The 27,871-nt window shown below is 39.6% G+C and overlaps 1 protein-coding gene across 31 annotated transcripts; it reads left to right on the top strand.

Moving 5' to 3' along the window:
• On the top strand, positions 1-27,871 carry B3GALNT1 (beta-1,3-N-acetylgalactosaminyltransferase 1 (globoside blood group)). 31 transcript variants are annotated; one of them, XM_043873763.1, is made up of 8 exons: positions 255-394; positions 1,114-1,198; positions 3,352-3,436; positions 18,748-18,814; positions 18,889-18,955; positions 21,926-22,021; positions 22,908-22,928; positions 25,726-27,871. In XM_043873763.1, exon 8 carries the CDS (start codon positions 25,799-25,801, stop codon positions 26,792-26,794), a length of 996 nt encoding a protein of 331 aa, XP_043729698.1. In that variant the 5' UTR covers positions 255-394; positions 1,114-1,198; positions 3,352-3,436; positions 18,748-18,814; positions 18,889-18,955; positions 21,926-22,021; positions 22,908-22,928; positions 25,726-25,798; the 3' UTR covers positions 26,795-27,871. The 31 variants fall into 31 exon arrangements, with proteins under 31 accessions (XP_043729696.1, XP_043729689.1, XP_043729716.1 ...); XM_043873774.1 differs by lacking the exon at positions 18,748-18,814 and adding an exon at positions 22,270-22,388 and having other exon boundaries at positions 3,349-3,436; positions 25,765-27,871; XM_043873767.1 differs by lacking the exon at positions 18,748-18,814 and adding an exon at positions 22,270-22,388 and having other exon boundaries at positions 3,349-3,436.

Raw genomic sequence — 27,871 nt, 5'->3', positions numbered from 1 at the left:
GGCGCGTGGTCTGCGCGCGCCCGGCCGTGCGTGTGGCTGCGGGAGGCTGCGTGTGCGCGCGGGGAGGGACAGTCCGCCGCCCGCGCGCGTTGGAGCGGGGTGCGCGCCCTGCGCGGGAGGTGAGTGTGGGCAGGGGCGCTGGGCCGGCGCGGAAGCCTCGGAAAGCACTCCCCGCCTCCACTCCCCGGGCTGGGTGGCGGGCGTGGCCCTAGGACCCGCTCTTTCCGCGCCGCGCCCTCTTCAGGGACACCCGGGCCCGGGCGGCTCGGCCGGGAGGAGGGCAGGGCGGTGCCGCCTAATCCTCAGGCCCTCTCCCGGAGCGCCGCTGGGGGTGGAACCGCGATCAGCCGAGCCCTGGGGCTCTGGCCTCCGCGACGTTCAGCTGCCCCACCGGGTGAGCGCGGGAGATGGGGCCCTGTGGGGCTGTGGGCGACATCGCGGAGCGCCGGGCTGCGTGGTGGGGCCAGGCGGAGGCTAGAAGGAGCTCGCTGTCCTTCCTGACCCACCCCAGGGCGCAGCCCACCCCAGCCCGTCGCCTCGGACCGCTCCGGTGGCACATTCTGGGAGCAGCCGGTGGCTCGTTAGCCGGGTCGGCTGGGGAGGAGACGGGACAGTGTTTCGGCGTCGGATTCCCCAGCAGGCCTGGAGCATTGCCCAGACTCTGGGGAAGGGCCCAGGAGCTGAATTGTGGGAGGGTTGTTCCTCCTGGGGAGGAATTGGGAGGAATATGGACCTAAGAAGGATGGGCGGGCGAATTGGCCAGAGGGAGGAGGAAAGCTCAAGGGGCTGGGGCTTTGTGATTTTTAAGAGGCGGTCTTAGCAAGCCTACAAGTCATTTTAAAGGAAACCTTGAAGGTGTAATGGAGCCTCACTTTTTCAAGCAGTAAGGAATGATACCAGCAGGAAGCAGGAGTTACATTCCGTATTCCTTCTTTCTCTTCCGCTTCTCACTGCTTTTCTAGGAGGGAAATTTGCAAAGCAGAGATGGTTTTCTTTCCTCTCTGTGTTCTTCACATAGTACCAGCGGTAAGGAGGTGGCTGCTTTGTCAGCCACAAGTTGTTTTTTTGTTTTGGGGTTGTTTTTTTTTTTTTTTTCTTTCTTTCTGTTTTTAGAGGTAAAGAAGATTTGAGTTTGCAGTCCTCAGCTGGGAACGGCTTTGTGTTTTGGCCCTTTTTTGCCCAGGCGGCTTAGACAGAGGTAGGGAGCTAACTTTTTGCTCTCAAAATGTGTTAATGCCTGATAAAAGCATACGTTGAACCTGTATCAGTGTAGAGAAATGAACTATTTACTATTTAGAGATAAGAGTCTAAGACTCTTTTTTTCTCCTAAACTAGAAAGTTCATTCAAATGAATGGTTGTTGGGTAATTTCAGTCCTGAAAATAAAGCCTGTTATTAAGACAGTTGTTGCTCAGTTGTGTCAGACTCTTTTCGTTCCCGTGGATTGCAGCATGCCAGACTTCCTGTATTTCACCATCTCCCAGAGCTTGCTCAAACTCAGTGTCCATCAAGTTGGTGATGCCTTCCAACCATCTCATCCTCTGTCATCCCCTTCTCCGCCTGCCTTCAATCTTTCCCAGCATCAAGGTCTTTTCCAATGAGTCCGCTCTTCTATCAGGTGGCCAAAGTATTGGGGCTTCAGATTCAGCATCAGTCCTTCCGGTGAATATTCAGGACTGATTTCCCTTAGAATTTACTGACTTGATCTCCTTGCAGTCCAAGCGACTTTCCAACACCACAGTTTAAAAGCATCAATTCCTCACTGCTCAGCCTTCTTTACAGTCCAACTCTCACATCTGTACATGACTACTGGAAAAACCATTGCTTTGATTAGACGGACCTTTGTTGGCAAAGTAATGTCTCTGCTTTTTAATATGCTGTCTAGGTGTGTCATAGCTTTTCTTCCAAGGAGTAACTGTCTTTTAATTTCATGGCTGCAGTCCCCATCTGCAGTGAGCCCAGGAAAAGAAAGTCTGTCACTGTTTCCATTGTTTCCCGATCTATTTGCCATGAAGTGATGGGACCAGATGCCATGATCTTTGTTTTTTGAATGTTGAGTTTTAAACCAGCTTTTTCACACTCCTTCTTTCGCTTTCATCAAGGGGCTCTTTAGTTTCTCTTCACTTTCTGCCATAAGGGGTGGTGTCATCTGCATATCTGAGGTTATTGATATTTCTCCTGGCAGTCTTGATTCCAGCTTGTGCTTCATCCAGCTCAACATTTCACATGATGTACTCTGCATATAAGTTAAATAAGTAGTTTGACAATAATCAGTCTTCATGTACCCCTTTTCCAACTTGGAACCAGTCTGTTGTTCCATATCCAGTTCTAATTGTTGCTTCCTGAGCTGCATGTAGGTTTCTTAGGAGGCAGGTCAGGTGGTCTGGTATTTCCATGTCTTTCAGAATTTTCCACAGTTTGTTGTGATCCACACAGTCAAAGGCTTTAGCATAGTCGGTGAAGCAGAAGTAGATGTTTTTCTGGAATTCTCTTGCTCTTTCTATGATCCAACGGATGTTGGCAATTTGATCTCTGGTTCCTCTGTCTTTTCTAAATTCATCTTGAACATGTGGAAGTTCGTGGTTCACGTACTGTTAAAGCCTAGCTTGGAGGATTTTGAGAATTACTTTGCTAGCATGTGAGATGAGTGCAATTTTGTGGTAGTTTGAACATTCTTTGGCATTGCCCTTCTCTGGGATTGGAATGAAAACTGAGTCCTGTTGCCACTGCTGAGTTTTCCAAATTTTGAGTGCTGGTATATTGAGTGCAGCACTTTCACAGTAACATCTTAGCACTTTCACAGTAACATCTTTTAGGATTTGAAGTAGTTTAGCTGGAATTCCATCACTTCCACTAGCTTTGTTTGTAGTGATCAAGACAGTGGCCAAATATAAATCCAGATGAGATGCATGAAGTGATTTGAGAGCAAGGAAGAAGAGAGGATCAAAGCTTTAACAGAAATGAAAATAATGTTGATAATAGGTATAGAACATTAATTTTACTAATTTTTTAAACGTTTTGTTTTGGGGTGTAGCTGATTAACAATGTTGTGATAGTTTCAGGTGAACAAAAAAGGGACTCAGACATACATATACATGAATCCATTCTCCCCCAAACTCCTCTCCCAGGCTGCCACATACCATTGAGCAGAGTTCCATGTTCCTTACAGGAATAGGTGTTTGTTGCTTATCCAGTTTAAATATAGCAGTGTGTTGATCCCAAACTCCCCAAGTATCCCTCCCCTTCCCCCTGCAACCATAAGTTCGTAGAACATTAATTTTAGGTGTTATCATGCCCAGTGTTGTTAAGTTATGACTGTAATACATTCCTTTTCTTTTCTTCTGTTCAGTAGTTCATGGCAAATCTTATAATTAAGCATGGAATATGGAAAACAAAACACTTCAGCTGGTACTTTAGTCTTATGTGAAATTCTACAGGTAAGCCCATCTTATTTTAATTGAGAAATTATCCATATTGGTTAAAATTGCATATAATTGTCTCCTTTATAAGATTTTAAGGATCATTTATGCAGCTGCAAGTTTTGTTGTGTATTCTAATATATTTCTTTCCCTAAAAGATTCCAGGAGTTGAAAGAGTTAAGCTCAATTAAACCATTTAAGATTATATAGATATATGCGTGTGTATATATATATATATATATATATAAAATCATAAAACACCATGGTATCTCAGAAAAACATAGCTATATATACTGAAATTAGTGGTCATATTCAACTCAAGATCGGACTCAACTCTCTTTATCCCTAAAAACATACTCCATTGAATATTTCTGTCTTTTTCTTCCCTTTCACATGATTTGCCTTGTCTCTATGCCCAGTCTCCAGCTCTGTTCTGTTCACTATTGGATAATACAGGTAGAACTCCGTTTTAGGAAATGCCTTTATCCCTTCTGCCGCCATATAATGTCCAGGCCAAATACGCTTTTCTGTTGCATCTCTAACATCTATCATTGCTCATCCCTGCTCATTGTGTAGTAGGTACCCATGCTACAGCTTCATGAATGAGATTCACAATGGGAGAGTCAAACAGGGTGCTTTTAAATGGCCTGGCACAACAGATTCAAGAGTTGCAATCAGTTTAATAGCAGGCTCTTTAGCATATATCTTTTTTGAGACTATGAGCATTGATTTCGTTTTAGTAAAATGTTGCATATAATAAATATTGATTTGCTTTTGCAACCAGAGCTTTTGATACATTGTGAATTAGAAGAGAAGGGAAGGCGGCAAAGCCAGAAGTGATTTGTAGGGGGTCTTCCTCCGTCTTCTCCAGATGGGCTTTGCTCATACTGTTCAGTCTGAAACTTGGAGTTGTGAACCTTGCTCTACACTCTGCATTGTGTCTGAAACTTGAGGGCCAGGCAGCCCAGTCTCTATCATAGGTCCAGTGTATTAAATGGATGCATGAAATACATTCAAATAGCTAAGGACGAGGGAAGTGGTAACTTGGTTTGACAGACAAGAGTGTCAAGAGATCTGTTAATACTCCTCATCTAGGGCCACAGTGGGAAGAAGTATTAGCTAGAGCAGCTTTCACTGTCCTCCTCCAATGAGTGAAGCTCTAACAAAATAGAGACAGGCAGCCCAGCTGTCAGGTCAGCCTTGGCGCTACTCTGCCTGACTTGCTACTCAGCCTCTGCTGCACTGGCTACTTGCTAGTCAATCTTTGCTACACTTCCAGTTTTCCTAGCTTTTCTGGACCTGGTTATCCTGTTGCTTCTTCCCACAGGCTACTCTGTCATGTGACTCCCTCAGACTGCCTACCACTCGGGGCAGAGTTGTGTCAACTGTTTTGTACACTTTGCTCCCTGCACTGGAATCTCGAAAGGCTGTGAGGTTGGGTGTGAGGTTAGGCTCTTCTACAGGTACTGAGCTCTAGAGGAGGAACATAGCATTTAGAGTTGAACCTGAGCTTGGGTTCCAGGTCCACCTGTTCTTGGGCTGCACTGGTCTCTGAAACAATGACATGGTGACACCCATTTTACCATGTTGTGAAATGTGCTTTGTAAATTGCCCAAAAGTCCACTTAACCTTGAAACAAACAAACCCTGCTGACAACATTGTAAATCAACTGTACTTCAATTAAAAAAATAAAAAAAAATAAAAAAAGTTTTAAACCCTGCTTAAAATTCTAACATGTATTGCAAATTACAAGAAGTACATTCTGTGTGTGTGTGTGTGTGTGTGTGTGTGTTGGATACAGTTGCACATAGGGCAGAAGCAAAGAGAAAATTGCAAATGAAAAGCAAAGAGAAAATTGCAAATTGGCAGGTCCTGCTACTTCTGACTGCTCTTCATCTTTCTAAGCCTAAAGATCCTACACTCCACAACCACAGAAATCTGTAAAATATAGATGTCCTCTATCTGCAGGGGATTAGTTCTAGGGCTCCCTCAGATACCAAAATCCATCACAAGTCCTTAAGATGTCCATGCACATCCTCCATATACTTTAAATCATCTCTAGGTTACTTCTAATACCTAATATAAATGTTATGTAAAATATAACATTTAGTTTTGTTGTTTGTAAATACAAGGTAAACGATACATAAATAGTTGGCAGTGCATATGGCAAATTCAAGTTTTGCTTTTGGGAACTTTTTGAATTTTTTTTTTTTAACATTTTTAATCAAAAGTTAGTGGAGCCCATGGTTGCAGAGCGCTGTATTCCCTTCTGTTGTTATTCCTACACTAAAATACCTTGTTTATAAACAGTACATGCCTTTTTAAAATATGTTTTTAAAAGCCCAGGTGTCTTCTACCTCAATAAGCAGGCGACTGGAGGCTTCTCTAATGAGGCTGGAATAAAGGGTATTCCTCCCACACATCTGAGTATCTGAAGGTGGTACTGCTGCCACCTGCAGGGCGTGCAAGGGCAGAATGGGGAGATGCTAATGAAGCTTTAGGTGTTTATACTCACTGTCTACCTAAAACTGTATAACAACCACAGTTATGCTTAATACGAATGGTTTTCTTAAACTCATTGTACTTCTAGTCCATTCTTAAAAATGGAACAACTTTAAACTGTTATGCAAAATGCAACCTTTTCTATGTACTACATCTCATTTTATTTTTAACATTTATTTATTTATTTGGCTATCCTTGGGCTTAGTTAACGGCATGCGGGATCTAGTTCCCTGACCAGGGATCAAACCTGGGTCCCCTGCATTGGGAGTGGGGAATCTTAGCCACTGGATCACCAGAGAACTCCTCTATATACCTCATTTTAAACATGAATAGCAAAGTCATGGAATCTTGAAGTTGGGAGGGACCTTAGAAGTTATCTAAAATAACTTAAAACTCAGTAAGGAATTAATCTTTGAAAATTCCTACCTACTGCTTCAAGATTTCTGTTGGTGAGGAGCAGCCCATTCTAGTACAGTCATCTGTACTGAATCTTCCCACTGATTTTTATCCTTGGGCTTCCATCTGCCTTCCAGAGTTACACTGATGTATTGTTCAGAGTATCTGAAAGCATCTATCATGGTCCTTCTAAGCTTTTGTTTTCCCCAGAACAGAACATGCCCCAGTTCCTTCAGCCACTGCTTCATACAGTCTTTATTATTGGAGATGATAAACCCTTAACCTTCCTCTGCACTAAATCTAACTTGTCAGTTTTCCTTTTAAAATGGAACATATATATGGCTATAGGATTATGATCCCTTTTACCCAGACTTTTTCCTGTTTCTTGAACCTAAGAGTGTATTAGGGGTTTTAGTGTGTGTATGTGTTTTGGCAGGACACATTATGGTATTAACTTGTAGAATTTCTGTAAGCATTGTCATTCATTTACAAGCACTTGGGGAATGCTTTCTGTCCTAGACACTGGGGACTCAGCAGCTATAAAAATGAACATTGTCTCTGTTCTGCTGGAACTAGACAGGGCCTGAGAAGTATCTCGCCCACTCTCTTAAAGATTCTAATGAGAGAAGCAACACCCAAAATTCAGTAACTTGTCCCCTTCTTTAGCCGTTGGAACTAGAACCCTTGTGCCCTCACTATCCAATTCCTCCTTTACATCATCACCTTTCTTCATATTGAGTTCATACTCATCTAAAACATTTAAGTCTTCTTAACTTCGACTGCTGTTAAAATGATTTCCCATCCTCTCTTGTACAATTGGTTTTTTGAACTCTGACACAGATCAGTAAATTTGTTTTCACCAGATTTCATCCTGCTTTGGCTCTATTCTAACCTGTTGAAAGTTTTTTAGATTGTAATTATATCTTCTAATGAATATGCTATTTTTTCCCCTGCTTTCGCCTGTCTTCAAAATTGAACATTATCTTTCAGCTTTTATTGTCTTTGTTTTTGCATTCACAGTTCTCTGATGAACATACATTTGTAATTAGAAACATTTTATATGTTTTTTAAATAATTAATTTTCACTTTGCAGAAAATAAGCAATGTTTTTGCACCCCAGGGAAGAATATCAGATTATTTTGGCTTAAATAATTATACCATTGCCATAATGCTCTTTTCCATTTCCCTGGAACCCTTGTATTTGACCTGATCCTTCCACCCATGCCTCCAATTTATTTTCTTGTACCCAGCATGTTTCTGATGGAAAATGAAAGGTCCATACCTGCATGAATTGTTAGTTTATTATATTTGACTGTTATTAATAACTCATATGTCAGGTTTTGAGAATGGGCATCTTGAGTCTTGCTATATAAAAATGATGAGGCTGTGATGCCATTTTACTGTTTCTCTCAAGGTTCAGTGGTTAGAAGTTTCATCCCGCTCAGGGTAGCTCTGGTCATGAGGGTTGCAGCAGATGCCCTAGGATAGGAAGCGCAGTGGCCAGGAACGTGAGGTTTGGAGTTCTGTTTGATTTTGGTTCTACCTCTGCTTGTACCTGTGTTTACCTTTGTTTGTAGCCTGTGACTTTGAGCAAGATATCAACTCTCCCTAAACCTTAGTTTACTCACCTGTTAAATGTGAACAGTAAAGGTCTTAAAAGCTCCTTAAATCGTGGACTCTCTTGAAGATGACATGACTTAGTGCCCGGTGCCCTTCCCATAGCTGGGACACCCGGGGCCAGCATATCATGTGGACATCTGCCTACATAGATTGCACACAGTATCTGTATAAACAGATAACTGATTGAACGGCCAAGCTCTTCTTACCTTTCTGTTGGAGTATGGTGTACAAAAAGAAAAGTGTGCAAGCTAGAAGATAAATTATTAGAGTGACCACACCTGTAGCCACCATCTAGATATAGAAATAGCACATGGCCAGCACCACCAAAGGGCCCCTCCAGACTCTCCCAGCTGTATTTCCTCCCTCTCCCCAGGGGTTACCTCTGTCCTGAATTCTGACACCATAGATTACTTCTTCCTGCTTTTCAACTTTGTGTAAACAGCATCATGATGTCTCTTCTTCAGGTACCTGGTTTTAGCTCACCATTATGGTTGAGAGATTCTCCATGGTGTCATGGGAGGTTATAGTTTGTCTTCATTTTGCATAAAGTGCTATTCTCTGAATTTCTTTCTTTCTTCTATCATGAGTTGTTTCCAGGTTGGGGCTGTCATGAACAGTGTGCTATTAAGAACTTTTTTGGGGGGTGTCCTTAAACAGACATACACGTTGTTGCCTGTTCTGCCCGAGGTATAGTAGCCATGTCATTGGGCTGCTCAGTTGTATCTCAGTGAAGATTTTTCAATTTCCATTCATTGAACCAGTTTGTTCAGCCTTTTGTTTTTGTTTTTATTTCAACTATTTAAATATTTATTTATTAAATTATTAAAATTAGTTTCACAGTTCAGTGAATACAAGATGTTCTAGGACAGGATTTCCCGAGGTGCAGAATTCTAGTCTTGCCAGAGGCTGTGAAGTTTAAAATAGGTTCTTTGTTCAGGTAAGTTTGAGAAACCTTGCACAACATATCCTTTTCTCAGAAAATGTACAGTAGTATGTTAAGAACTCTGAAAAACTCTCCACATGTACACTACTGTGTGTGAACTTCATAGCTGGTGGGCCGCTCTGTATAGCCCAGGGAGGTCAGCCTGGTGCTCTGGGGCGGCCTCTGAGAGTGGGATGGGGGTGGGAGCGAGGTTGAGAAAGTGAGTCTCCAAGCCGTATCCAGTTCTTTGCAACCCCATGGACTGTCGGTCCATGGAATTCTCCAGGCCAGAATACTGGATTGGGTAGCCTATCCCTTCTCCAGGGGATCTTCCGGACCCAGGAATTGAACCAGAGTCTCCTGCATTGCAGGTGGATTGTTTACCAGCTGAGCTGAGGTGGAGGAGATAGGAGATGTATGTATACTTAGAGCTGATTCACTTTGTTGTACAACAGAAACCAACACAATGGTAAAGCAACTACACCCCAATAAAAAAATAGTAATAATAGTTTGAATGAAAAAAAAATAGTTTGATTTCCAGTTTTTTTTGTCACAGCCCTTTTGAGGTTCTGTAACACCTAAGGTAAGACACAGATGCAGCCATCTTTGGCTGCCATAAAGTCCTATGCTTAATAACTGAGACGCCAGTTCCTTCTCCGAGAATGGTGGTTTCATTGGATATTTAAAGCATTTGCATACTTAATAATCTAGAAGCTGACAACTGTTTTGTCTCTGGAGGTCCTTTGGGCTTTTCTGTTATTTGAGATTTTTCTTCAGCTGTCGTAGTGATGATGATGCTAAGTCACTTCAGTCCTGTCCGACTCTGTGCGACCCCATGGACTGCAGCCCACCAGGCTCCTCCGTCCGTGGGATTTTCCAGGCAAGAGTACTGGAGTGGGGTCCCACTGCCTTCTCTCTTCAACCACCAAATCAACAAGTAATTACTGGTAACCTGCTGTGTACCCAGCATTGTGCTAGACTTATGAGACAGAGAAGATGTTTTGCTTAGTGTAAATTATTTAGAGTCTAGTTGGTGAATGCCTGTGCAGTTAATACAATCACAAGTTTATTTTTTAGGAAATGAAAAGTATTTTAAAATTATAAATATAATTTATTTCTTGACAATGAAAAGTGGTATTATTAAGAAGTCAGTAATAGAATCCTAGTGTCCATGTTGGGCCCTTTTGTGTTTTTCTATGCACTACTATTTTAGGTTTTTCTTTCTGTCCCTCCCCTTGGGCATGGGGTTTAGAACAGTGTCAGGGTTCATCAAGCCTCCTGCTCAGCCTTCCTAAGTTGCCCCGGCTGTCACGGCATGGGCTGCTTCCAGAGCTCAGGCGAGGCCAGCTGGATTTCCGCGGCATTACAGTATGGGCCTTTGTCTGGATGTCATTCACCTTCGTGAACTGCTGAGTGCCCCAGTGCTGACTGGTTAATTTGTGTTCCCCACGTAAACCTCATCATAACCAAATTGGTATCGATGCTTGATTTATATCTGGAAGAAGACGCTTTTGAGAAGTTAACTTCTCCAAGGTCACGCAGCCCGTTAAGTGCTGCAACCAAGATGGAGAGTGAGCCGTCTAATTGCATTTTTGTTATGGTTTTTTTTTTCCTGTTTGGATAAATTTGAAATACAAAGAAAACTATGAATATAAGAGAAAACCTGCATTTCTATCACCCTGAGTTAACAACTGTTCATACTTCATAGTACTTGTGTCCAATCTCCTTTTTCCCATGTCTCCCATGTGCCTTCTTCATTCTTTCATAGTAACACCCACACTGCTTACTGTGGAAGGTGTTCCTTTAAAAAATAGCTTCATAGCTGCTTCTAAAAACTCGCTCTTTCTTGTGTACAGTTTACAATTGTTAATCTAAGTGGTATTATATATGGTGTATATATAATGGTGTAATTATTCAACTTGTATTTTGTACTCAACATTTTCATTTTGAGAACTGTTCAAATGAATACACTATGTACAAATCCAGTTCATTTCTTTTAACTGTCTTGTCGGCTTCCACTGAAAGAAGACACACGGGTTTTATTTTATCTACTGTCTTTTGTTCATTGTTTAGTCGCTAGGTCATGCTTATTGCTTTTTGTTTTTCATTATTTTCTGTTTTATCTTATTATTCCTTTTATTTTCTTAGTAGTAACATCAGAATTTTTTGAACTTTTTGTACTCAGACCATTTATTTTCAGTCTGTTTTTAAGATAGGGAAAGTGAAAGTTGCTCAGTTATATCCGACTCTTTGTGACCCCATGGACTGTAGCCCACCAGGCTCCTCTGTCCATGGAATTCTCCAGGCAAGAATTCTGAACTGGGTTGAAGTGAAGATTGTCTTCTCCAGGGATCAAACCTGGGTCTCCCACATTGCTGGCAGATTCTTTACCATCTGAACCACTATATTATCTGTTAATGATGATGAAAGAAGACAGACTAAAAAGTCTGCATAACATTATTTCATTTATGTGCTTTCTGGTAGACAAAACTATGGGATGAAAAAATCAGTTGTTGCCTGGGGGTTGGGGGAAGAATTGATTACAAAGGAACACTAGTAGATTGTTGTGATGGAGCTGTTTCGTATTTTGATTGTGTTGGTGGTTACATGAGCGTCAAAACTTACAGAGTAGTGTGGAGATTCCTTAAAAAACTGGAAATAGAACTGCCATATGACCCAGCAGTCCCACTGCTGGGCATACACACCAAGGAAACCAGATCTGAAAGAGACACGTGCACCCCAATGTTCATCGCAGCACTGTTTATAATAGCCAGGACATGGAAGCATCCTAGACGTCCATCAGCAGACGAATGGATAAGGAAGCTGTGGTACATATACACCATGGAATATTACTCAGCCATTAAAAAGAATTCATTTGAATCAGTTCTAATGAGGTGGATGAAACTGGAGCCTATTATACAGAGTGAAGTAAGCCAGAAAGAAAAACAGCAATACAATATACTAACACATATATATGGAATTTAGAAAGATGGTAACAATAACCCTACATGCAAGACAGCAAAAGAGACACAGTGTATAGAACAGTCTTTTGGACTCTGTGAGAGAAGGAGAGGGTGGGAAGATCTGAGAGAATAGCATTGAAACATGTGTATTATCATATATGAAACAGATCCCAGTCCAGGTTGGATGCATGAGACAAGTGCTCGGGGCTGGTGCACTGGGATGACCCTGAGGGATGGGATGGGGAGGGAGGTGGGAGGGGGGTTCAGGATGGGGAACACATGTAAATCCATGGCTGATTCATATCAATGTATGGCAAAAACCAATACAATATTGTAAAGTAATTAGCCTCCAACTAAAATAAATAAAATAAATAAATAAAACCCTACTAATAAAAAAAAAACTTACAGAATAGTACAATAAAAATGATGAACTTTACAGTATGTAAACTATATGCCAGTGAAAATATATCACATAGATACAAAAAATATATAAAGTAATACTACTTTTTTGGAAAAAAGTCCATTATTTTTAAAAGTTAATTTTCTGTAAGGATTGTTTTAGTTATACCCCATGCATTCTTATACGCAGCACTTTTTTAAATGGGGAGGGAAATTTTTTATTTTCCTTGTTTTGAATTGTAATGTATTCATGTATCCTAAGAATCAATATTTAAAATATGTATAAATAATGATGTAATATAGCAATATAATATTACAATTACTAATTATAATATTAGTGGTGGTGGTTTAGTCGCTGAGTCATGTCTGACTCTTGCAACCCCATGGAGTATAGCCCCCCAGGCTCCTCTGTCCATGAGATTCTCCAGGCAAGAATACTGAAGTAGGTTGCCACTTCCTTCTCCAGGGGATCTTCCCGACCCATGAATGGAACCTGGGTCTCCTGCATTGCAGGCAGATTCTTTCCCAACTGAGCTATAAGGGAAGCCCCATCATATTAGTAATTAATTGTTACTAATATTACATTGTTATGTTACATTGTTACTTAGTAATATTGAATTGTTAATGTAAAAGTAATATTACAAAGTAACACAAAGTTAGATTGAGTAATCTAACAAAGTGATAGCAAGTAGTGTAACAGAGTAATACAAAAAGGAGTGCTCTTACCTTTCTTCTCTACCCTGTTCCTCTCTGTTCACTGTATGTGTGTCTTGACTTTGTTTTTCTTATGTACATACAAATGTTTGCTTTATTTCTTCTTCCTTTCTAACACAAAAGTTAACATATCATAAACATTGTTCTATACTTCTTCCCTTGTATATATTCCATGTCAGTACTTAGAAAATATGGGCTTCCCAGGTGGTTCAGTGGTAAAGAATCCACCTGCCAATGGAGGAGACGCAGGAGACGCAGGTTCGATTCTTGGGTCAGGAAGATGCCCTGAAGGAGGAAGTGGCAGCCCACTCCATTGTTCTTGCCTGGAGAATCCCAGGGACAGAGGAGCCCGGTGGGTTACAGTCCAAAGAGTCGCAAAGAGTCAGACACAACTGAGGACAAGCATGAGCAGACAGGATATTGAATATAGTTCTCTGTGGTATGTAGTTAAGACCTTGTTGTTTATCTGCTTTACATAGAGTTGTTTGTATCTGCCAATCCCAAACTCCTCATTTATCTCATATCCCTCGTCCCCTTCGGTAACCATAAGTTTGTTTTCTGTGTCTGTGAGGCTGTTTCTGTTTTGTAAATAACTTCATTTGCATCCTCTTTGAGATTCCACGTATAAATAATACCATATGGTATTTGTCTTTCTCTGACTTCACTTAGTGTGATAATCTCTAGGTCCATTCAGGTTGCTGTAGCTAGCATTATTTTATTCTTTTTTATGGCTGATAATTTTCCACATTTTTTTTTTTATTCATTCATCTTTTGGTGGACATTTAGTTTGCTTCTGTGTCTTGACTGTTGTAAATAGTGCTGTTATAAACACTGGGCTTCAGGTATCTTTTCAAATTAGAGTTTTTTTCTGGGTATATGCCAAGGAGTAGAGTTGCTGGATCATATTGTAACTCTATTTTTAGTTTTGTAAGGAACCTCCATGCTGCTTTCTATAGTGGCTGTACCAATTTGCATTCCCACCAACAATGTTGAGGGTTCCCTTTTCTGTACACCTCTTCAGCATTTGTTATGTATAGACTTTCTAATGACCTGTTGAAGTGATACATGATTGTAGTTTTGGTTTGCAGTCTCTAATAATTAGCAAAGTTGAACATCTTTTCATGTGCCTATTGGCCATCTGTGTGTTTTATTAGAGAACTGTCTATTTAGGTCTGCCCATTTTGGGATTGGGTTTCCTTTCTTTTGTTGTTGAGTTGTGTGAGCAGTTTATGTGTTTTGGAAATTAAGCCCTTGTCAGTTGCATCATTTGCAAATATCTTTCCCAGTCTCGGGTCTGTCTTTGCATTTTGTTTACAGTTTCCTTTCTTTGTAAACACTTGTAAGTTTAATTAGATCCCATTCATTTATTTTTGTGTTTATTTCTATTGCCTTAGGAGACAGACCTAAGAAAACATTGCTACAGTTTATCTTAGAGAATGTGTTGCCAGTGTTCTCTTTTACCAGCTTTATTGTGTCATGTCTTGGACTTCTCTTGAGGCTCAGCTGGTAAAGAATCCACCTGCAGTGTGGGAGATCTGGGTCCAATCCCTGGGTTGGGAAGATCCCCTGGAGAAGGGAAAGGCTACCCACTCCAGTATTCTGGCCTGGAGAATTCCATAGATTACAGTCCACGGGGTTGCAAAGAGCTGGACATGACTAAGCAACTTTCACTTCACTTATATTTAAGTCTTTAAGCTGTTTTGAGTTTTATTTTGGTGTATGAGGGAGTGTTCTGATCTCTTTGGTTTACATGCAGCTTTCCAGCTATCTCAACACAATTTGCTGAAAAGACTGTTTTCCCTCCATACTGTATTTTATTCTTGCTCCCTTTGTCAAAGATTCAATGACCACAGGTGTATAGGTTTATTTCTGGGCTTTCTAGTCTGTTCCATTGATTCATATATGTATTTTTGTGCCAATACCGTGTTGTTTTGATTATTGTCACTTTGTAATATTGCCTGAAGCCTGGGAGGGTTAAGCCTCCAGTTTTGATCCTTTTCCTCAGGATTGCTTTGGTAATTCTGGGTCTTTCATGAGTCCATATAAATTTTAGAATTATTTGTTCTAGTTCTGTGAAAAATGTCATGTGTAATTTAAGAGAGATAACATTAGTTCTGTAGACTGCTTTGGGTAAGTATGGTCATTTTAACAATATTAATTCTTCCAATCCCAAAGTATGAACTTTCTTTTTATTTCTTTGAATCAGCCTCAGTTTCTTTTATCAATGTCTTATAGTTCTCCACATGTAAGTCTTTAACCACCTTGGTCAAAGTTTTCTTGTTTGTTTTTGATGTGATTTTAAAAGTTACACTGTCAGTGTAAAGAAATGCAGGTCTCCCGCTTTGCAGGCAGATCCCTTACCAACTGAGCCACAAGAGAAGCCCAGTGTAAAGAAATGCAGCAGATTTCTGTATGGTAATTTTGTATCCTGTTGCTTTACTGAGTTTGTTTATCTAGTAGTTTTTGTGTGGAGTCTTTAGGGTTTTCTATATATAGAATCATGTCATCTGCCTATGACAGTTTTACCTCTTCCCTTCTAATCTGGGGCCTTCCCTAGTGCCTCAGACAGTAAAGCATCTGTCTGCAATGCAGGAGACCTGGGTTCAATCCCTGGGTTGGGAAGATCCCCTGGAGAAGGAAATGGCAGCCCACTCCAGTATTCTTGCCTGGAAAATCCCATGGACCACGGAGCCTAGTAGGCTACCGTCCATGGGGTCGCAAAGAGTCGGACCATGACTGAGCAACTTCACTTTCACTTTCACATTTCTAATCTGGATATCTTTTGTATCCTTTTCTTGTCTGACTGCTGTGGGTAGAACTTCCAATACTATGTTGAATAGAAGTGGTGAGACTGGGCATCCTTGTCTTATTACAGATCTTAGTGAGGGATGGCTTTTAGCTTTTCACTGTTGAGTATTATGTTGACTGTGGGCTTGTAATAAACAGTTTCTATTATATTGAGATGTGTTCCCTTAACACCCACTTTGATAAGAGTTTTTGTCATGAATGGATGTTGAATTTTATCAGATGCTTTTTCCACCTCTGTTAAAATGATTATGTGGTTTTCTCTTTTCTTTTGTTGATGTGGTGTATCACATTGATTGATTTGCATACATCGAACCATCCTTGTGACCTGGGGATAAATCCAATATGATTATCTTGTATGATTTTTTTCTTGGATTTGATTTGCTAATTTTTGTTGAGAATTTTTACATCTGTATTCATTCAAGATGTCAGCCTCTAATTTTCTTTTTTGGTATTATCTGGTTTTGGTATCAGGGTGATATGATGACTTAAGTTCTTCTTTATATGTTTGGTAGAATTCCCCAGTGAAGCCATCTCTGTGTTCTGAATTCTTAAATAAAATGTTATATAGCCTGTGTCAGTACTTTCTTTTTATAGCTGAATAGTATTCTATTGTGTGGATTCTCCGTTAACATTATCACACCTAACAAAATCTGCAATCCTTTTTGCATCACCTAATATCTTGATTGTCTTCAGTTTCTCCAAGATCCAGTCTGGGATCGTACATTGCAGTTGTGTACATTCCCTTAATCTTCTTTACTCGAGTCATTCTTTGTTTTATGGGATTGACTAGCTGCAGACACCATGCTAGTTATCACAGAATACCCCACCTCCTGGGTTTGTTTGAGTGTTTCCTTGTGGAGTTCCTAGCTTTTTCTTCTGTCCTCTGTATTTCATATAAAATGTGATTAGATTCCTGTTAACCATTTTGGCTAGGATGTACACTTCATTGTATCTCATTGGGAAACACATGATATGTGTTTCACTATTTATAGTGCTGAGATTGATGATTGAATGAGAGTGGTAGCAGTTTGATTCCTCCATTGTGAATTTTATCTTTTTTCAGTCCTTACAAGTAAGAAGTAGTCTTTGTTGTATTACTTTGGTACCATACAATGTCTAATTCTCCATCAATCTTTTGTTTGATGATTAAAACACTGATAATCATTGCCTTAATCAGTAATTTGATGAAATATTGCAACATAATAATTTTCTTATTCTGTCATTCTGCCTACATTCATGATTGTCATTTTTCTATAAAGAAGAGCTTTTCCTTTTCACTTGGAGCTATCTGCCTCTCCTGAACCACTGATCACTCTTTGACACCAAAACAACAACAATCAAAATTTACTTGTCTTCTCCCTAATAGTTTTAAGGAAGGGGTTGATGTTATAGCTGCCTCCTTGAAATTGAAATCGCTGGCATTCAGTTGCAGATATTTTGTAGTTAGCACTATGGTGTTCTGTTTGCTGCTGCTGGTAAATTGCTTCAGTCGTGTCCAACTCTGTGCGACCCCATAGACGGCAGCCCACCAGGCTCCCCCGACCCTGGCATTCTCCAGGCAAGAACACTGGAGTGGGTTGCCATTTCCTTCTCCAATGCTTGAAAATGAAAAGTGAAAGTGAAGTCGCTCAGTCGTATCCAACTCTTAGCGACCCCATGGACTGCTGCCTACTAGGCTGATCTGTCCATGGGATTTTCCAGGCGAGAGTGCTGGAGTGGGGTGCCATTGCCTTCTCCAAGTGTTCTGTTTAAGTTTATGGATTAAACAAAAGTTGGTTTTGTGAGAGTTTTGAGCTTCCATACAGGTTTGTTTTTTTGTTTGTGTTTTTCAAGTTATGTTTTTGTAGTTAAACAATATATATGAAATAATATTATACATATAATATATATTATATTGTATATATATTGTATATTGTATTATATATTGTACATATTATAATATGTAAATGAAAATAGTACTGTGATCAGACTGGGGCCTGTGTTAAATTGAATTTTGAATTTTAGAGACAGCTTGTATAACCTAATATGATCAGTTTTTTAATTAATGTTTTCATGTGGTCTTGAAAAGAATATTCCTGTTCTTTATAATTGAATGAAAAGTCCTAAATCAAGACTATTAGTAATATTAATAATGTTATTTGAAACACTCATATCCCAGTTTTTTGTCTGCTGTAATCTATTAGCCATTTAGAGAGATTTGTTAAAAATCTCCTATTAGAATTATAGATTTTTCCATTTTACTCACACTTTTCAGGATTTACTTTATATATTTTGAGCCTATGTTTCTATCTTTAGGTAGCTTCATGATTGTTAAATTATCTTTTTGGATGGTTCCTTTAGCAACAAAATCTCCTTGTCTCTTTTTTAATTAATTAATACTCATTTTTAAATTCACTTCTGGCTGAGCTTTGTTGCTGTGGCTTTTCTCTAGTTGTGGTGTGTGGGCTCCTCTCCAGCTGCAGCGTGCAGGCTTCTCATCGTGGGGCTTCTCCTGTAAAGCTCAGGCTCTGGGCTTCAGGGCTTCGCTAGCTGCAGTGCATGGGCTCCGTAGCTGTGGCCTCATGGTTTTGGCGCGCAGACTCAGTAGTGGCTCACGGGCTTAGTTACTCTGTGGCTTGTGGGGTCTTCCTGGACCAGGGGTGGAACCCATGTCCCCTGCGTTGGGGGGCAGATTCTTTATGACTGAGCCACCACGGGAAGCCTGCCTTGTCCCTTTAAAATGCTGCTTATTTAAAATACATGGTGTTAATAAATAACCACAGCAGATTTCTGATGGGCATTTTCCTGATTTTTAAAAAATTTCCTTTGCATTTATTTCTGCCCTAATTTTTAAGATTTCTTTCCTTCTACTAACCCTGGGGTTCTTCATTTCTTCCTTCTCTAGTTGCTTTAGGTGTAGAGTTAGGTTATTTATTTGACTTTTTTCTTGTTTCTTGAGGTAAGCCTGTAATGCTATGAACCTTCCCCTTAGCACTGCTTTAAATTTTTGTATTGTTTTGTTTTAGGCATGTGTCTTATAAGCAGTATACAGCAGAATTTTAAGCCAGTCTGAGAGTCTCTGTTTTTCAGTAGGTGAGTTTACATTTATATTTACTCTGATGATACATTTGAATTTAGTTTTGCCATCTTCTCTTGTTTTGTTTTAGGCATGTGTCTTATAAGCAGTATATAGCAGAATTTTAAGCCAGTCTGAGAGTCTCTGTTTTTCAGTAGGTGAGTTTACATTTATATTTACTCTGATGATACATTTGAATTTAGTTTTGCCATCTTCTCTTGTGCTTTTCCATTTGCCATGCATTTTCTCTGCCTTTTTTTTTTTTCCTCTTCTCCTGTCCTCTGTTGAACTATTAGCTTGCTTTGTTTCTTTTATTTCTTAATCTGTGTGGAAATGTATATGTTCTGTATCTGTTCTTTCAATGGTCACTCTGAAGGTTAATATGCATTAAGTGAAACTCTCTTTACGCAACCATGTCACTTTTATATAGTATTTTGGATTCACTTTTTTTTTTTTGGATTCACTTTTTAACCACACCAAAAAGTACTTTTTGTGCTCTCCTTTACTCTGTGTATTTGTTAGTTTTCTTTATCTTTCAATAGTCTCTTTATTTACCTTTGTTTCTTGCATTCCTTTCCTTCCTCCTGAGATCATTTTTCTTCATACTAAAATACATTCCCTTGATACTTCTTTTAGCTAGAGTTTGTGCACTTTATAAGTCCTGATCTGTTTCAGAATGTTGTTAGTTCATCTTCATTTCACCTGAACTCTCTAACATTCACCTGTAAATTATGTACAATAAAACCAGTTGGCCCACAGTATAGAGTTATTGGGGGTAACTAATAATATTTGTTGAAACACTTTATAAACTGTTTTGTGTGTATATATAATGCTATTATTATTAGCTAATATACCTCCTGAAAATGAAAGTGTTAGTCGCTCAGTTGTGTCTGATTCTTTGAGACCTCATGGACTGTAGCCCACCAGGCTCCTCTGTCCATGGAATTCTCCAGGCAAGAGTACTGGAGTAATACTTCTCCAGGGGATCTTTCCACTCAGGGATCAAACCCAAGTCTCCTGCATTGCAGGCGAATTCTTTACTATCTGAGTTACCAGGGAAGCCCAATATATATCCTATTAGAGTTATATTAGAATTACTGTGTTTTGAATGGATTTTAAAAAGCATCACTTACTGTATTGAGATCATATTTTCTAAGATAAAAGAGAATACCTACTAGAAATACCATGAATTGTACTTGCTCACTCCTTGGGAGAAGAGCAGCTGGGATAAGATGAAATTAGCGGCCCTAACTGCCAACTTCGGTTACTACCATTCAGTAGAAATTTGAGACATGCAAGCATGAAGTCCAATTGTTTTACTTTGTTTTTATCTATTTGCAAAGACAGTGCACAAATGGTGTGGAAAATTCAAATGATAAGAAAAGAAGAGGAAAGAAAGAAATCTTTCCAGAAATCCCACAGAATTGAAACTGTTGACATATTGGAACACATCCTTCTAGAACACATCTTCCTCTGCATGTATAGCTATATGGATTTATAGAGACTTGTCTTTTCATGTTTCAAAAGGAATCTTACTATATATGCAGTTTTGCTACTGCATTTCTCACTTAGTAATTATTAAGGGAATTTAAATGAACATCATTGTATATAACATTGAATAGATGTATAGGGTCGAGAAGATCTCCTGGAGGAGGGCATGGCAACCCATCCAGTACTCTTACCTGGAGGATCTCATGGACAGAGGAGCCTGGCGGGCTACAGTCCATACGGTCGCAAAGAGTTGGACCAATCGAAGCAACATAGCATGCACATACTATTGTATGGATGTGTCATAATTTTATTTAATCAGTTCCCTATTGTGAGGCTTTAAAATTATTTTTATTCTATAAAGTACGCACAGTTTCCTGAAAATGTCTTTAAGATAAATTGCGTGCAGTGATATTAAAGAGCGTGCACATTCACCTTTTTTATACATATTTAATATTTCTCTCCAGAAAGTGTCCAAGAATGCCCCTTATCCTCACACAAACTAAGTATTGTCATTTTTTCCCTTTAAGTTTCCAGTTTGAGATTTTTATCAATATCCCTGCTTACTATCATTTGAGTATCTTACTGAGTTTGAGTACCTTTTCTTGTTTTATCGATCTTTTGTAACTATTTTGAAAATTTTCCTTTTGGTCATTTATTCTCTTTTTGCATTTATCCATTGCTTATTAAGCTGTGTGGACCTTTTTCTTATCTGGCTTATAAGTTCTTTATTATAAATATCCTGTTGTTTTTTTTTAATCTTTCAACTTTGTGCTTTTTATTATGTTACTGTTTTTTGATTTTTTGGTTTTCAACCTTGTTCAAGAATTTTTTGAAATTTTTATTTGATCAAAATTTCCTTTATGAGTTCTGGGTTGTTTCCTTACATGGGATAGCTGAAAGTTCTTCCCCACTTCAAAATTATTAGAATGTTCTCTCATATTTTCTTTTAATGCTCTTACCAGTTTATTTTTCTCCCATTTAGAATCTTTAACCTATTTGGAGTGTTTTTGGTATAAGGAGTGATATATATATGATATGTGTATATATATCACTACCTTCCTGTTTCTCACATTCTGTTCGGCCTTTTAAACTTGACTGATAAAAATCAAGGTACATTGAACATCCTGAATCGTGGCAAGAAGTGAGATGTGCTGTATGGTTTTCAGTTTACTAATGTGTCTTGGGTATTTGTGAGCAGAGTCGGAGGCTCAGAGGGGGAAAGAGTGGATTGGGAAGAAGTTGACAGTCTCATGTCTGGGTTACCTTGTATGTACATGCGTGAAATAGAAGTAAAGAGAGGATAGAAGCAAAATGTCTCTTAGAAGTTCTGTGTTTCACTTCTTTTAGTGACCCTGAGTTCTTTATCAGGGGAAGTGGAGCTGTGGTAAGAAGACATAAAACACCAGCTAACGTGAGGACCTAGAGGGTTTGCATCTTGAATACCAAGTGCCCTTCATGATAAATCCATGAACTTTATGAATTCTGTGAACTGGTGGGGTTTTCTTTAACTATTTTTTCAGCACATGTTTCATTTTAGAAAGAAATTGGAATAGGGAACAGGATTCCCTTTCCCTCTCTGACCTCTGATCCCCTGACCCATAAGTAAATGCTTGTTAAGCTTCTTGTATATCTTACAGAAATTGCAAGCATTATTTTGACTGCTACTTGCTATCAAATGCTCAGTTGGTGAAATTGGAGGTCTTTCACTCAGAAGAGAAAAACCAGGAAAGAAGGTGAGAAATAGAAATCTGTTTATGGCTTTGAAACATACATTTCTTCAAGTTAAGAACAATTCACAAGATAATTTCTTTAGGACAGTCCCTTTCAACAATAAAAATCAGTTTAATGAACATAAACAGGAAGTAACAGATGCCAAGGGTGGAATATGGCTCGTGATGACAGCCTCTGTTTGTTGTGTACTGACACTAGCCAGATGCTTTGCACACACTGTCACTAATTCACACCATATTGACATCTTCAGTGCAGAGATGAAGAAACTGGGGCTTCCAGAGAGAAATAACATGCCCCGAGCTTGCCCTGGTTGGTAAAGAACAGAGTTGGATTTGGACTCTAGTCTTCACCTTTGGAGCCACCTGTGTTGTGGGTAACCTGAAGTCTGTTCCAGCCAGGCCTGAAAGACCTTCCCCCCACTTTTGAAATAGACCATTCCTTTTCTTTTTTCTGCTATTTTGTTCATAGGCCCATAATAGATGTAATACATCTAATACATTACATTATTACAGTAGATGTAATAATACAGACACAATTTCACATTTGTCAACTATGGCTTGTAGAATGCCTATAGGATAACTTTTATAGTAATATTTGCTGTTTTGAATTCTTCCCATTATTGAAGAGTCTCTGGGCCTCCATTGCTGTGTGTGCATTACTCAGGATCCTTCTATTTGTCCGTAATTTGTTATAATGTGTTGATTCATTAGAATGAGATGTAAAACTGACACTTGATAACAGTTGTAATTAATGTACAGGCATCAGTGGCTGAGATTAGATGGTGCTTGCCCCCTAGGGTTATGCCCTGTCTAGTGGGCAGGTGAGGGGGGAGAGCAAGAAGATATTAATTTCTTCCATAATTCTCATTCAAGGTCTGTTCTGTTTCAGGTTTCTCTGGGAACTGGCTGGGTAAGATATTAATGGGGAGAAGGAAGGATGGGGTGGGATGGGCAGACCTATATTTTATCCTTATACAAATAGAAATGTCGTATCACACGTCATGTCCATTGCACTTCTTCCGTAGGTCTGTCTCCGTCTTGTACTTTGTTGTTGTTTGGTCGTTAAGTCGTGTCTGACTCTTTGCTCATGGACTGCCGCACACCAGGCTCCTCTCTCTTCCTTCATTATCTTCCAGAGTTTGCTCAAATTCATGTCCATTGAGTCGGTGATGCTGTCGAACCATCTCATCCTCTGCCGCCCTCTTTTCCTTTCGCCTTCAAACTTTCTCAGCATCAGGGTCTTTTCCAGTGAGTCAGCTCTTCACATCAGGTAGCCAAAGTATTGGAGCTTCAGCTTCAGCATCAGTCCTTCCAATGAATATTCAGGGTTGATTTCCTTTGAGATTGACTGGCCTGATGTCCTTGCAGTCCAGGGAACTCTGAAGAGTCTTCTCCAGCCCCCACAATTCGAAAGCATCAATTCTTCAGCACTCAGCCTTTTTTATGGGCCAACTCTCATATCCATACATGACCACTGGAAAAACCATAGCTTGGACTATACAGACCTTTGTTGGCAAAGTGGTGTCTCTACTTTTTAATATGGTGTGTAGGTTTGTTATAGTTTTCCCTCCAATGAGCAAGCGTTTTTTTAATTTCATGGCTTCAGTCACCATCCACAGTGATTTTGGAGCCCAAGAAAATAAAATCTGTCACTGCTTCTGCCTTTTCCCCTTCTATTTACTGTGAAGTGATGGGACCAGATGGCATGATCTTCGGTTTTTTTCATGTTGAGTTTTAAGCAACTACTTTGACGCTTGTGAAAAGAAAAACATCCTTTGCCAATAAGGTCATAGGATATAAGTGGAAAGGCAGGGCACATAAACAAACATGAAACCAAACTAGAGAGTTTGCTGAAGCATTCCACTGTACTATGTGACTTAAAATATAAAAAACATTAGAAATAGGAAAGATTATTGTGGCCAGAAGTAGTCAGGACAGCTAAGATATGGCCAGATGGAAAGGAGGAGTCTTGAGATCCTGTCATTTTTATATATAGTAAGAGACTGAAGAGGGGTTTCCCTGATAGCTCAGTTGATAAAGAATCCGCCTGCAATGCAGGAGACCCCAGTTGGATTCCTGGGTTGGGAAGATCCTCTGGAGAAGGGATAGGCTACCCACTCCAGTATTCTTGGGCTTCCCTTGTGGCTCAGCTGGTAAAGAATCTGGCTGCAATGCTCGACACCTGGGTTCAGTCCCTGGGTTGGGAAGATCCCCTGGTGAAGGAAAAGGCTATCCACTCCAGTATTCTGGCCTGGAGAATTCCATGGGCTGTATAGTCTGTGGAGTCGCAAAGAGTCGGACACAACTGAGCGACTTGCACTTTCACTTTCAAGAGACAGAAGATCTGTGTGTCCAAAGACCTAAGATAAACCCAAGGGTAGAACCCTTGGTAAACCAGTCTTTCTAAGTAATCACATTAATGTATGTCCTCCATGGCAAATTCTGAGTTCCCAGGAGCCCTTCCCCCAGATAATTGTAGGTGAAAGGTCATCATCAAGAAGCTTCCTCAGCCTGCCCTTTGTGTTAGGTGATCTGTCTTACTCTGAAGCCCCTTGGCACTTGCCGTAAACAGTTTGTACTCCATTATTGTGACATGTTTATGTGTTGTCTTGGAATCTGTTCTCCTCCCATTCCTTCTTCCTTTGGCCTCCTTAGTGCCTGGTGCAGTCTGCGGATGTAGAAGGTCTAATAACAGTGCATGAATGCCTTTGGACTGAGGCCCATGGTCTTGGCACCAGGAAAGCCCTGTGGGGTCCCGAATTGTAAACCAACCTCATGCTTGAGATCCAAAACAGAGCTGAGCTTGAGATGTGAACGCACCATGTCTCCTAACTCCGTTTTCTCGTCTCAGATGGAATTTCTGTGTTAAAGTGAGAGTTCTAGGAGATTCCATCCCATCCTCTGCAGGATTTCTGAACAGATTAGAATGGGAAACACATGAAAACTCCTACTGCAGACAGACCTTTAATTTAAGCACTTGCTGTCCAGACTGATCGTTGAGTTCAGCAAGTGAGTTAGAAAGGAGACAGGGGTGGTATTTGAGGCAAGAAAAAGCTATTTCATAGCCTTGTTCATTTAAAAACCCCAGAGATGGTTATTCTGTTTATGTTTAGAAGACTCGCCTTTCAGGGGAAGTATCTCCACTTTATCTCATCCCATATCAAGCAGGTCACCAAGAATAATTGTAGCCCTTTTCTTACTCTAGATTTGCTAGAATCATGTCAGATCCCACAGCTAAGAAAGACCCTTGGTCTGTCTGAAAGACCCTTGGACATGTCACTGATAATATCTCTTCACATTAATGGTTTTGTTGCTGATAATATTTCTTTGCAGTAATGATTTTATCCTGGATATCCAGAGGGACAGAAAGAGATGAGTAATGGAGGAGTGGAGTTAAAAAATAAATCTACAGTAAAAATAAAACAAATTGCTTCTCTACTGTTATAAAAAAGAAGAATTATTTCAACAGTTATTTATGTCAAGCAGGAAGTATTAATTTCCCCCAAATAATTAAGAATATGTTTTTAACATTGGTCTTGATATAAAATGCTGAAATACACTTTTGGTTGTGGGTTTCCATTTGCTTATAGTTAAATGAAGCTAAGTAGACTCAGGTCAGGGTATCTGGTTTTGCTTTGATGCATTTGTTTTCCTGATTCTTTTTCTTTTAAGGAGGTGATCAGGTATCATTTGGAAATGTGTTTCAGGTGATGGCATACTAAGCGGATCTTTGATAAATCTTCCAGAACCCGAGGCTTGCATGCTTCTGAGCGTCTGTGAATGGCCCCGGCACTCCTGACCACTCTTCCGGCTAGGATGTCACTCAGATCCCTGAAATGGAGCCTCCTCCTGCTGTCGCTGCTGAGTTTCCTGGTGATGTGGTACCTCAGCCTGCCGCATTACAATGTGATAGAGCGTGTGAACTGGATGTACTTCTATGAGTATGAGCCCATTTACAGACAAGACTTCCGCTTCACACTGCGAGAGCATTCCAACTGCTCTCATCAAAACCCATTTCTTGTCATCCTGGTGACGTCACACCCCTCAGATGTGAAAGCCAGGCAGGCCATTAGAGTTACCTGGGGTGAAAAGAAGTCTTGGTGGGGATATGAAGTTCTTACATTTTTCTTATTAGGCCAACAGGCTGAAAAGGAAGACAAAGTGTTAGCATTATCCTTAGAGGATGAACACCTCCTTTATGGGGACATAATACGACAGGATTTTTTAGACACATACAATAATCTGACCTTGAAAACCATAATGGCGTTTAGGTGGGTAACTGAGTTTTGCCCCAACGCCAGGTATATCATGAAGACAGACACTGATGTTTTCGTCAATACTGGCAATTTAGTGAAGTATCTTTTAAATTTAAACCACTCAGAGAAGTTTTTCACAGGTTATCCTCTAATTGATAATTATTCCTATAGAGGATTTTACCAGAAAACCCATATTTCATACCAGGAATATCCCTTCAAGGTGTTCCCGCCTTACTGCAGTGGGTTGGGTTATATAATGTCCAGAGATTTGGTGCCGAGAATCTATGAAATGATGAGTCACGTAAAACCCATCAAGTTTGAAGATGTTTATGTTGGGATCTGTTTGAATTTATTAAAAGTGGACATTCATATTCCAGAAGACACCAACCTTTTCTTTTTATATAGGATCCATTTGGATGTCTGTCAGCTCAGGCGTGTGATTGCAGCCCATGGCTTTTCTTCCAAGGAAATCATCACATTTTGGCAGGTTATGCTAAGGAACACCACGTGTCATTATTAATTTGACATTCTACCCAAGCCTAGAGAAGGGAGGGATACTTTGTGGAAAGTGTTAACGTTAGACTATGAAATCGCCAATGAAAAACCCATGAGAAGGTCACTGTGTGGCTTACACAAAGCTGAAACTCATGTAGAGCCTATAGACTGGAGACTGGAGGGTTGCACTTGGCCTGTGGTTTATTATGACAACAATCAAGTCAAGCCTTTTAAAAGTGATATTCAGAGGAATTAAAATCTTATAAAGGAATGGGAAGTTTTTTTTAAATAAAACTAATAGGGCCAAACAGTTTGAACATGTCATTCTACAGACTAGAGCTTCTTAAATGGGTTTCATTGAATTATAAGCTCATTTATCCATAACAACAAAACAGTGTGCAGTATTATTCATGAGGCATCTAGTCAGTTCAGGGTTTTGTGTATATCTTCATAGATTACTAGTTTTTTTAAATACACAGTTCTGTGTAAAAGAAACTGAAGTTATTTCTGAACAAAGTTTAATCTGTTTTTGGTCATTTGGAAGATATTTCAAGATGTTGCAGTATTAAAGAGTTATTAATTATTATTTAATAATACTTAGAGTTTTACACTTTATGGATGTTTGAATGTTTTGGTTTCAATACTGCATAAACAGAATAAACTTTTTTTCCAGTTACTTCAGTGATGAATTTATGGTGAATAGCTCCGTTAATGTGTTCTCATTATTGTATATCAATAATCTCTTGGACTTTGATAAATATTTCATTGTGGTAATGTAGAGAAGAATTAAAGCAAGAATAAGAAAATTATTGTCTTGTTTTTAAAAACATAATCCCTGGTATTTTTAGATGCCACTTCATTTGTCTCATTTTTCTGCCTGGAAATTTGGAGTAATATAGAATGCCAGGTAGCATGTTTCCTTTCAGAAAGGACTCTGAAGCCAAAAAAGAACGAACGAACATGATGGCCAGAATATCATGAAAAGGAGTATCGTATTTCAGTGCTTGAGTTGGAAAGAGAAGACTAATTGAGTTGCAGTTAACTGTTCCATGTTTTTTTCATTAACAATCAGTTTGAGAATAAAAAAGAATAAAGAAAAAAA

Source organism: Cervus elaphus, chromosome 19 (genome assembly GCF_910594005.1).
Source record: "Cervus elaphus chromosome 19, mCerEla1.1, whole genome shotgun sequence".
Lineage (NCBI taxonomy): Eukaryota > Metazoa > Chordata > Mammalia > Artiodactyla > Cervidae > Cervus > Cervus elaphus.
This window is presented reverse-complemented; position numbering and strand designations above follow the sequence as displayed.

Excerpts from the sequence above, each read along its gene's own strand:
- B3GALNT1 (XM_043873781.1), top strand. The coding sequence starts at position 25,799 with ATGGCCCCGGCACTCCTGACCACTCTTCCGGCTAGGATGTCACTCAGA.